The sequence below is a fragment of the Mesoplodon bidens genome, assembly GCF_964165515.1.
Source record: "Mesoplodon bidens genome assembly, chromosome: 10".
NCBI classification, from domain to species: Eukaryota; Metazoa; Chordata; class Mammalia; order Artiodactyla; family Ziphiidae; genus Mesoplodon; species Mesoplodon bidens.
Window position 1 is genome coordinate 27,720,050 of NC_138172.1, and position 12,439 is coordinate 27,732,488.

Below are 12,439 nucleotides of genomic sequence, written 5' to 3' on the forward strand. Positions count from 1 at the left end.
AACACTTCACATTTGTCACTCTTGTCTTATGATTTGCATGGTTTCTAACATGAATTCTGCTGTAATTCTTTCCTTCCTTCCTTTTAAGTAATGTGTGTGTTGTTGTTGTTCTTTAACTTTGGTTTTCAGCAATTTGAATATGATATGCCTAGGTGTGATTTTTTTAAATTTAATTCATCCTGCTTGGTGTTCTCTAAGCCATTTGAATCTGTTATTTGGTGTCATGAATATTGGAAAATCTAGTCCATTATTTCCTAAAATATTTTTCCGGCCTCTTCCTCCCTTCTCCTTTTGGAATTTCAATTATATGTATTTATATTGTTTGGTATTGCCCACAGTACTTGGATTCTCTGTGATGTTTTTGTTTGCTCTTTTTCTGTTTGCATTTCATTTTAGGTCACATCTATTAACCTTTCTTCAAGTTCAGTGAATCTAATAAGTGTATTACATTGTGGTTTTATTTTATATTTACTTGATGACTAATAATATGAAGCATCGTTTTATGTGTTCACTTGCCATCTCTGTATCTTCTTTAATGAAGTGTCTGTTCAGCTATTTTTTCTATGTTTAAAATTGGATTGTTTCTTATTAAATGGCAGGAAATATAGAGATCCTGATAACTAGTTTTTAGCATGATTACCTGAGTAGATGCTACTGCTATTTATTGATACTTAGATGGTAGAACAGTGGGGAAGGAGCAGTTTAGGGGGAAATCAGAGTTGTGCTTTTGTCATGTTAAATTTAGGATCATTATTAGATGTACAAATGAAGATGTTAAATAATCAGTTGTATATTAATCTGGAGTCATGGGTATTGGTTGGGATTAGAGATTTCCCTTGGTAGTTATTGGCATATAGGAAGCATTTAATTCTGTGGATTGGATGGAATTGTTTGGGAACAGGGCTATAAATGGCAAAAAAAAAGGGCTACTTTAACAGAAGCCTGGGGCAGGCCAACATTTAGAGGCTGAAAATATGAAGTAAATCCAACAATGGAGACTTGAAAAATAACAGATAATGAGGAAGGAGAAAAAAACCCTACCTTTAAACCCTGAGTAATTTTCACTCTCCAAAAGTACCTAAAGGAGCCACATTTCTCAGACCCCAGGTAGTTCTCAGAACCTTCTTTACCAGTGAGGTGAGAGAAACATTAAAAGGAAAATCATAGGGAAAACGAGATGTTTCAATGTTTAAACTTTGTATTTTTGCTCAGTAGATAGGCTTGACCACTTTATCTATCATCCTCCCGTTACTCTCTGTCCCCCTCTCCGATTTAGTTTTCTTCTTTGCCCTTTTACCTGACATTGTATTAAATATTGCTTATGTATTTGTTGTCTATCGACTGTAAGTTCCATGAGGTCAAGGACTTTATTTTGTGAACTACTTTACTTATCCCTAGCACCTAGAACACTTCCTGGTACCTAGTGGTTGCTATGTAAATATTTGTTGACTCTTGAAAGAAGAAAGTGGTGTAGTCAATTGCTGACAAATTAGTGGAGTTGAGGTTAAAGAACAAGGTATTTGGAGAACTTGATAAGAGCTGTGGGATGATGATGATGGAACCCCAAGTTAAACAGGTGGAGAGAATGGAAGACAGAAATGGATCTTGTGAGTATAGACAACTGTTTCAAGACGTTTTATAGTCAGAGTGAAGCACCAAAAGGAGATGATAGTCAGTGGTGCCTTGAATCAAGTTTTTCTAAGTTGGTGATAATAGGCCAGTATCTATAAAAGTCAAATGATTTCAAATGACCACAAATCAGATAAAGTTAACTTCCTGTTTTTCAATTTTTGAGCCACATAATATAATTGCTAGATTCACATAAACTGCGGGTCTATCTTCGCTGCCAAACTTCATGATCACAAAAGCCAATTTTACCTTGTTGGTTCCCAACTTCTGGTTCCTATCGTTTTCTAGTTCCTTTATGCTCTTTCACCAACGCAGGCAGAAATATAAAACCAGTGTTTTTAATCCTGTCTCTGAATCCAGGCATGGTTAGTAGTGACTTGTTTCTAAATCTTAATGTTCTCAACAGTCTAAATTAACTGTTAGAAAATGGGGTTTTGGACCAGCGGCTTTTTGCACCTTTGTTTCTTTGCCCCATTCGTGGTAGCAGAAATGAAGTTTCCTTGTCTAGAGTTATATCTTAGACAGTAAAATCCATGGAGTAGAGAACTGATTTGTTAATTATTTTGAACAGTCATAAGTCCTGTTTCTTAGAACCCCCCTTTACCCTATGCTGGCTTCCTAGTATTTTAATGATGGAAGACGAGTATAAATACTTTTACTGCTGCTTTTGGTTGATGGTTTAGCAGCCTGAGATGGTAGACAGTCTTAAAATTTGTATGCAGCTGCTCATAGGATCCAGGCAAGTTAGACTGACGATGGGCAGACATAACGTAATGGGACAGATGTAGACTCTGGTGAACTGGAGAGTACATGCATCACCTAAAAGGGGCAACAGCTACTCCTCTCCAGCTTGTTGTGCCCACGTGAGAACAGGAGCCTGGTGTTGTAACACCACCAAAATTTTTGAAAAGAGCTTGAAATCTGAATCTTAACGAAAAAGTTTGTTTTTTTACATGTTGGAAACTAAGAAGAGTTTCTAAAATTATGGCCTAAATGTATCTGTAGAGTGAACATGTTCTACAGGTCAACAATTTGTGACCTCTTGTGTACTCTGTGATACAGAGTATTGAGTCCCCATGGGTGTAATGTGAGGAAGACTAGGGTTATGTAATTAGAGAGATTCATTCTTTTGTGGTGAGTTGGTCTTTCTTCTAGATACCACGGGAAAAGGTTAATACACTGTTTCTTAAATTCCCAGTTAGTTATGGAGAATGAACTATCAGTTCTTTATCTTTGTGGAAACAAAAATTGGAGCCCTGATAATGAGAGTTGAATTCCTGGTGTGGGGCCTCTAGAAGTTCAGAGATAATGGTGGACCCAAGCTGCCAGGTTTGGGGCTCCTGTTTGGAAATGGCAAAATTCCTCATCAGTAGAAGCAATCGTAGCAATCCTATATATGTATTTCATAGATTCTCCCAAAGTCTTGCCAAGAGATATCCTTCATCCTACACAGTAAAAATTAAGAGGGAGAACTTGCTTACAAATCTAGTTGATACACTGGAGAAAATAATAATTCTACTTATAACTTAGCAGCAGACTCATAAAGCGAATAAAGTTTGACCCAACATGCAGTTACAGTGTTGTCACTGTTTACTCTTTAAAGCAGGAGGAGCTCAGAAAAGACACTTCTGGTTTTCTGCCTATGTAAAATGGCCCCTAATAATCATTTTACTACCATGAAAACGAAGACCAAGGGTCTGTGGGTATAAATGTGATCTATTAAGAGAAATGAGTAATCTGGTTTTATTGGATGTAGATATTTTCATAGAAATGCTCAGCACTAATGAATACATCAAAAACCATACTTTATTTTATGTATAGCAATACAATTTACATATTAAATAACACTATAATAGAATGATTTGATATAGTTTTAAACAGAAGAAAAAAGGGAAAAATTTCAGGTTACAAAACCCCCCGAACAAATTAAAAAACCAAAAAAAACCACTTTTTCCAAATGGGTCAATGCAACGACTGTATTCAGTGACTAATTATGTCTAATTCCTATTGCACAAATGGTCAATGAAATTAAAAAAGAAAACCCAACTTTCACAATCACTTCCTCAAAGAAATAACACATGTTGGATTCTTTTGGAATGCAAAGATGGTTCTTGCTACTTCAATACACAGAAAGTTGAATTCACATATCCACCACAAAGGAAAAAAAAAAAAAAACTATGACAGAGTTGAAACTAGAAAAAAATTAGCTTTATATGAAAATATAAAATTCTATGATTATATACCATAGATACAAAGTTCCCAGAAGATGCTTATCCAAGCAACAAAATATTTACAGTTTTAATGATTTTAGCTATTCCAAAATGAAGTGAAAGAGACATGAATCAACATGAAGGCTGAATTTTTTTTTTTAGAAACAATGGCTGCTTGCTAGTTTCAAATGTCCTAACAAAAAAGGAGTCACTACCCCAAATGTTGGAGAGTTGCGACATTTTATAAAATCGGCTGTCTCCTTTTCTGGAGATGTTTATTTCTTAAAACTCAAGATATTTTTCTTGAAATTAATTATCCTCTGTAGAAAATGCTTCCCCTTGCAAATATTTAACAAAAATACTAAAAACAGTTTAACAGCTAAGACAAAGTAGAGGCCAAATATCATTATTACAATTCCTTCCTATTTGTAGCATGCCTTCTTTCTAGAGATAAGTAAAGCCAATATTGTATGTTAAGTGGCAACTAAGGGCAAGCGCAAAGGGGTAAGTGAAATTACAGCTGTTTAAAAAAAAAAAAAAAAAAGCAGGCATTTTCCCTTCATATAAAAATTCACTGGCACCATTTGAACATAAACTTTAGGACATAGCAGTTGAAAATGCATTTTCCAGTATAACTGCTAAATTCTTAAGACAAACTACATTTTGATTATTATTTCTTAAATTATGATGAGTTTGGGTTTCTTTTTTTTAATTTTTTGCTTAGAATTAGTAGTATGTATCTTTGGTAAATTGGTATCTATATTTTAATTTTTAAATACAGTGTATATTCATTTAAGAAAAAATTCATAACAAGGCAGTTGTGCTGTGTCATTATAAAGTAATTAAGGTTATTTGCTGATTTCAGTATGTCACTCTGGGCTAAAAACTCCAACAGCCAGACCTTAAATGCCATAACCTCCTCTGATCTTGCTGGACTTTTCAACTCGAAATTGACTCTTAAAAGCGCCAACATATAAAAATTAGGAAAACCAATTCACCTAATTTTAATCATCTTGAATTTCAGAAGGAAACTTTTTTTAAAATATGAAAGATGATATTGTGGCTTTTAGATGAAGGAAGAGTTCTCTTGATGGCAATAGGGTGTGTTTTTTCTGATGTCCAGCATGGCCACTTGTTCTGATCTTTGCAATTCAGTTTTGAATGATGTGTGCGTTCTGCTTACCTAGAGCTAAATTCATACACTCCCAAAAGCTTACTTTTATAACATAGCACAGATTAGTTTGCAATAGCTATTTCCTTTCCTCCTGAGTGCAAGTGGTAATAACCTTGTTATGTAGTTAAGCAATGTGCTTATGTCTCAAAGAGAACACCATCTTTGCCTCTGGAAAGATGCAAGCATATATTTGCCAATAACAGATGAAGAATAATAGTGAGGATACACTCCATGGTCAGAGTGAGGAACGGCTGAATATAACTCTCCTCAGTGAAGTGTGTTTGGACCACTTTGGCAAGATGGGCAAATAGCAATTGCTCATAGTTCAGGGTGTCGGGATTTGTAGACTTTGGTTCCAGACCGCTACAGACACCCAATTGCTCACAGAGAACTCCTAAGCCATCCTTGTAATGTTTCTATTGTACTTACTAGCTATCTCTCTTTTATCATGATTCTGATAGCCCTGGAAGAGGTGGTCACAGAATTGGAGGGTATGCATTTCCATGAATTGAGCCCTCTGTAATAGCACAGAAGGGAATACTTGCCATGTGTCTTGTAACCAGTGTTTACTTTTGTTAAGAAAAAATGACAGAGGGACCATGAACCCCAACTTGAATGTTACTTCTGAAAGTCAAGTCCACTGTACCATCTACTGAGAAGAATTCACTCATATCAATAGTCTGTACAACTAGAGGAACCTACTTAATTGAGTAAAATGATCTAGCTCTTGCCATGATGTGAAACCTTTCCCTTACTGATTTCCCTCAGCCAGCCGGCAACTGTAGTGTTCCTGTGTTAAAGCTTTTCTTCTTAAGTGTTAGGCAGAGCTTCCTTTTGTCACCTCTGATGGGAGCAGCGGGGCGGTAAAGGGGTTTGTGTCCTCTAGCACATACAGTTCAGCAAACTTGGCTCTCTTGTACATCTTTTCTCAACCTAGCCTACACAGTTCGTGAACAGTGGACTGTTCTGTGTGGCTGAATCTATGTGATGAAAAGACGAGATGAACCCTGGCAAGTTATGTAGTTCACGGAAACTCCGTTGACCTGGCCTATGTGTTAGAAATCCTGGGCTAGGCCTGTAGCCTCTCTCTCCTTAGCAGCTTTGCTCCTTCAGGTCCACTCTGACAAACTTCATAGAAACCCAACTCAAGATAAATAGAATCTCAAGGCTGATTAGCATGAATATTTTAATGCCTATCCAGATGGTATGATAATAGCCAGTATGGACTTTTGGTCGAAGTTTATTGACATAAAAAATAACCAAAACCCTTTTCTTCTTAACAGGCCTAGTTCTGGTGATGGTTTCACTTCTGACAGAAGTCATCCCTCAAGAGCAAATGTGCAGTCGAAGAAACAGATCTCAGTAAGTAGCTTATTTTTCTAAATAACTGAACTGAAATTTCTTATTAATGCTCCTAATTTTCCCATGATGTACAGCAGGGTGAATATGGCTCCAAGAAATTACTTCCTTGGGCTCTGTGTCATGATGAGCAGTCTCTTTTTATCTGTTCTTGAGGCTAAACTACACAAAAGCATACAAAGCTGTCTCCTATTTTTAAAAACTGTTTGAAAATGTCACTATCACCTCTCACTCAAGATTCTAATTTTCTCTCTCCAAATCAGGTTTATCCATGTGTGGGAATCTAGATAGTCCCAAAGACTTCGGCTAATCCAGTATTTTCAGTTTAATCCTAAGTAGAAGAATGCATGTAATTATGAGATTATTTATCATGAAACATTTGGCAAAAAAAGGAAAGAAAAGAATGTAAGAATGTTAGCTATATAGGTAGTTTTTTTATTAGATTGCCATAGGAGTAATAGGAATATTTTAGAGGACTAGTTTCAAAATTACACACCTGCAAAGATTTTCGTTATTCCACCTGCGATGAGGTATGGTATCATAAACCATGAAGCATTAATGGAGATTCACTGAAGGGTTTCATAACTGGAGTTATATAAAATATTGCCATCTCTCTTTGGTAAAAGATGGCCCTGATTTTGGGGTGTAGCTATTTCAGAGAGTCAAAATGGAAACAACACACACTGTCCACATAGCTACTGTGAAAACTGTAATACAGAGATATCTTTTATTTTGACACAGTTGGGCATATTTTTAAGCTATGAATATAACTTTGTAACTAATAAGTGATGTTCACATGAAACAACTCAAACCTTCTACTTTCTTAATGGCTATCTTCACCATCATAAATGAAACTGTTTCAAGGCCATGAGGTTTGATAGACCTTCATTCAGAGTAGCTTCCCCACACCTGCTATTCTTTAAAAGAAAACAATGCTCATTCACTCCATTAAACTACAGAAGGCATAGAATATTGAACAGTGCCTTGAAAAAAATAGAAGAGGAGAACTGAGGAAAAGTACAGCATTGCCTGCTAGTAGAATGCAACTGCTTTAGCAACAATAGTAATAATAATTAAAAAAACCAAGATTCACTGTCGTAACAAAGACCTTCACTGTACTGAATTAAAAAGTAGCATGTGTGCTGTCATGGAATGTCACATCAGGGGTTGCTTTAGTATTAGATTATAGGCAGTAACACTGATCAGATAGTGCCAACTAGGTAAAACCGCGTTTCACTGTGTGAAATGAACAGAGGTGCAAATGCTCAGTAGGATACCATTGAGACATAAAATGGCAAAAAATAAATATCAAAACTTTTTATCAGTGTAAAAAAGTAACCGGGTTATTGTATAACGTCGAGTCTGGCAAAAAAAGGCCTCAAAAAAGTTCTCAGTCTTCAGAAGTTTTACAAATTAAGTGCCCTTTCAGGATTCTGATCACACTAGAGATTCCATGCTCTCAGCAGGGTCCGATTCATCTGCCATGAGAACAGCACCATTTTTGTCCACTGTCATGGGACCATTTCCATTTTCTTTAGTGCTGACCAAGCTGAGCATTGCTTTGTAGACAAACTGGTATTGTTCCTGGAAAACAAGAGGGAGACAGTTTTTTGAGCCAAAGAGCAGCTTAATCATTTATTTCATCTCAGGTGGAAATACTGAATAAAAATGTAAATGTGAAAAATATACTAGAGAAACAGGAATTCTGTCTCTGCTAGTTCAGACACTTAAAAAATAATCTCTTGAATCCTTTATAATCAAGACCTACACCTTCTTCATGTCCTTTTGATCCCTGTTACCTTGGAATGAATTCTCAGTGTTGACAGTCCACTCAGATAATAGGATATCCATATTTTATAATCAGAGGATACCATATTCTAGAAAGCAGAGTTTCTCAATCTCAGCCCTTTGGACATGTGGGCCAGCTAACGTTTTATTGTGGAGGGCTGTTTTAGGCGTTGCAGGACATTTAGCAGCATCCCTGGGCTCTACTCACTTAACTCCATCTCCGGGTGTGACAACTAAAAAAGGTCTGCAGACATTGCCCAACATTCCCTGGGGGTCAAAGTCACCCCCAATCAGAACCACTGTTCTAAAGGGTGAGGCTGAGTTTCAAACGATGTACAAGTTTCACAAATAAGCAGAGTACTTACAATGTCTGTGAATACTCCAGGCCTCATCAGATTGATCATTTTTGCAACCTGGAACACATCCACAGCATTTTCATTCTCCAGCTGCTGGGACAAGGTGGTAAGGGCACATAGCATTCCTGCAGAAACTGCGCCGTACCTTGGGGAGGCAAAAAAAAGCTATTTCAGATTCACTAAAGGACAGTATATATTGGAACAAAATTACCATCACCTATTTCCATAGAAGCTAGGTAGACTGTATTGATATCTACTCTAGAACACAAAAATGAATGAAATGCTGGACAAGGGCAGAGATTTAGAGGTTAGCATAAAGGTGACATTTGTTTCTGAATGTGACATCTCTCAGACGGGCTTACCAGATGTTTACCTTGATGTCTAATATGAGGTTAGAAGTTCAAAATTAGACTTGGGAGGGCTGTAAGAAGATTTGATGTCAGGGACAAGTTGGGTGATGTAGTAGGAAAAATAATACGAGAATTTTAACTAGAGGCTATGAGACAAGTAGAAAGTGGTGAAAGGCTCTGGAAAACATTTTTTTAACAATCCCGAAGGGCTAAATTGAACTTCCAGAATATGAATAAAAATGGAAATATGTGGCTCAAAATGCAGTCAGAGAATTTCCAAAATGAGTTTAGTAATTATCTTTGGCACTGAAGTGGAAGTTTCCAAGTATGAGCACCTTCTATAAAATTCTTGGAAAAATATGGTTCTCTTTGCGTCACACACAGGCACAAAAAAGGCTTAGAAGGGTAGCAGACTTTTTCATCAGGCCAGGTTTCATCTTCAGTTTTTACAGGAACCTGTGTGGCACATAGTTTCCATATTAATGATGAGAAAACAGATGGATTAAATGAATTGTTCAAGGAGGTGTTGCTGGTTGGTGGCAGAAATGAGACTAGAATTTAGATGCCCTGTGTCCACTGTTCTGTTAATAACGATTAAATATTGTTTCTAAATTTACTCTTACATGAAATTAAAACAGTACAGATGTTTTCACTTCTGTAATGCAAATAAAGCCAACGTCTCCCTAACCACCACCCCAACTTCAGAGGTAATCTGTCTAAGGGAAAAACTGTTATGCATTTAGTGTACAGCCTTCCTAGATTTAAGGATATCAGTACATGTCGATCCGGCTCATTATTTAATCTGCTGCATGCATACCGGATGTCCTCACTTCCCCAAGGATGGACATTTAGGTTGTTTGTGCCTTGTGCACATAGCATAGTAGTACAGAGTAGCACCTTGCCATGCGGAGAAGAGCTAGGTCACGGGTACGCCCATTTGGTTTTAAAGACACTGCGGTATTTCTCTCCCACGTGTTGTTACCTGTCCATACCCCTCCCAGCCAGAGAATACTAGTTTCTCCTCATCATTTTAAAGTTTGGCTTTTGCCAGTCTGATGTGTGAAAACTTGAATCTTACTGTTGGTTTAATTTGCATTTCCTTGGTTGCCAGGGGAGTTGAATATCTTTCTATGTTTATTGACCCATGTGTATTTCCTCTTCTGAAACTGCCTATTAATATACTTCGGCCATTTTTCTATTGGGTATGTCTCTTTTAAATGAATTTCTAGGAGTTATTTTATATTATCTGCAGTACATGTTGCAAGTATTTTTTTCAGTCTCTACTTTCTCTTAGCATTGTTTGTGGTTGTTTCTGTTAATGCTGAAATGTAGTTTAGATATAATCAAATTTATCAATCTTTAGCTTTTTTGGAATCTTGTTTGTTAATGCTTTCTTTACCCCAGTATTTAAAAAATATTCTCCTATATTTTTCTACTTTTTTTTTTTTACATGTAATTGTTTAATTCATTGGAAGCTTATTCTTGTTTTGATGTAAGGTAGGGGTCTGAATTTAGTTATTTTTCCAATGGATAACCACTTGTGCCAGCATTTTTTTTAACATATATTTGCTTTATTAATCCTCGTTTTAAAATGTGCTGATTTGGTTTATTTAACAAATAATGTGAACAAAGGTTCAGAAGGAATAATATCACAAAATTCCATGGTCAGACAATGCCACAACTATAGTGCCAATTTTGCTTTGTATTCCAACCTAACATTTATAAAAATGGTCATCTTTAGGGATACATACCACACTTAGCTTTCACCATGAATGTGACCTATAAAATCAACTATCAGAGACCACATCCAGGAACCACAACATTGTCTACTTCCAGCTCATTCACAGGATCACTCCCCATGTACAAGCTCTCCTACCACATGGGAATCCAATATTCCAGTCCCCACTTTCCATCCATCAGCCCCTAACATTCCTCATTCCTACTGCCTAGCCTAATTTCATCCCCATTTACTTATTTAAACCTACATTTATTAAGACAAATGATTCCTAAGTCCATCTGACCTTCTACTGTACTTCCTGATCAAGACACCAATCCCAGTGACTCAAAATTGTTCCCTATTCAGTGGGTGCTTCAGATGAAGCACATGATTAGAATATTGATCCTCATCTAAATACAGAATCACAAAACTCAGTCACTTCCTAATATATCTGGCAATCCAACTATACCTTGATAACTAGTCTTCTATGCTCCATAAACATGGTCAGCCTTTTCTGAATCTTTTCCATCTCACACATACTCTTTCTTTCACTTTCCACGTATGGGATTGACGCCTGCTACATTGGCAGATTACCTGAGTTCACGGTTGTTGGGCTGCATGCCACAGGCCTGCAGGCCCTGTACTTGCCCAGCCTCAAGACCAAAGAAAGAGCCCAAGTCAGCAACAGAGACACCGATGGTTTAATGGATGGGGGAGCTTACATGTCTGAAGCAAGGTCCTGGAGCGACATCCCACTGTATGCAGCAGACTGCAGAGGGCAGGACATGCAGGACAGGGCAGCAGTCTTTGCTCCCTCTGTGCCAGCATTTTTTATTGAATTGTCTCATGTTTCCTCATTGATTTGAGCTGCCTTTTTAATAGTCTAAATTCTCATATATGCAGGCCTATTTCTGAACTCTCTATTTTGGCCCTTTAATCTGCTTGTCTGTTTTTTTATACTGTATTTCCCCACATTCGTTTAAATTCCCATAGGTTTTTAGTAAGTCTTGATACCTGATAAAGCAAGTTTGCACAATAGTCTTGGCTGCCTCTATATTTATTGTTTCACTTTTAGTGCTTCAAACATACATATTTTCGGGGCTTCCCTGGTGGCGCAGTGGTTGAGAGTCCGCCTGCTGATGCAGGGGACACGGGTTCGTGCCCCGGTCCGGGAGGATCCCACGTGCCGCGGAGCGGCTGGGCCCGTGAGCCATGGCCGCTGAGCCTGGGCGTCCGGAGCCTGCGCTCCGCAATGGGAGAGGCCACGGCAGTGAAAGGCCCGCGTACGGCAAAAAAAAAAAAAAAAAAAATACATATTTTCATTTTTCACTTGTACACTCGTTTCCATATACCTCTACGCTTCTACCGCATTCCATGCTGTTTCATGCTGATTGATACTGGGCTGTCAAGGAACACAAAAAGTCTTGTTGGGATTTTGGTTAGGCTGCACTGAATACATAGATAGATCTGAGGAAATTAACATCTTTTTGAGTTTTTCTGTTCATGAACATGATGTCTTTTCTCCATTTATTCAGGTCTTTTATAGTTTTCAATTAGATTTTACAGTTTTCTATGTAATCTTTTGCCAGTTTCATTTTAGGGTAAATCCTAGGTGGTTTCTGTTACTCCAAAGAATGGCCTCTTTTTGCGACATTACTGTTTGGTTTCAGTTGATATATAGGAAAGTTATTGATTTTCACATGGTGAACTTGTATCCAGCCATGCAGAACTCTTTTTAAGTTCTAATAATTTGTGGATTCTCTAGGAAGTTGGCTACATCTTTATCTGCTAGCAATGCCACTTGTCTCTTTCTTTTATACTTCTTACATCTTTTGCTTTTACTGTATTGGCTAGGA

At 37.3% G+C, this 12,439-nt stretch overlaps 1 protein-coding gene across 4 annotated transcripts in view; it reads right to left on the bottom strand.

The window, feature by feature from the left end:
• Positions 1 to 3,417: 3,417 nt before the first annotated feature.
• Positions 3,418 to 12,439, bottom strand: part of PTPRG (protein tyrosine phosphatase receptor type G) — a 749,834-nt gene continuing 740,812 nt past the window's right edge. For all 4 annotated transcript variants that reach the window (XM_081245085.1, XM_081245083.1, XM_081245084.1 and 1 more), the window contains 2 exons: positions 8,526 to 8,661; positions 3,418 to 7,956 (listed from right to left, as the gene is read on the bottom strand). In XM_081245085.1, coding sequence (XP_081101211.1) covers positions 7,810 to 7,956; positions 8,526 to 8,661 — 283 coding nt within the window. In that variant the 3' untranslated portion in view covers positions 3,418 to 7,809. The remainder of the gene's footprint in view (positions 7,957 to 8,525; positions 8,662 to 12,439) is intronic.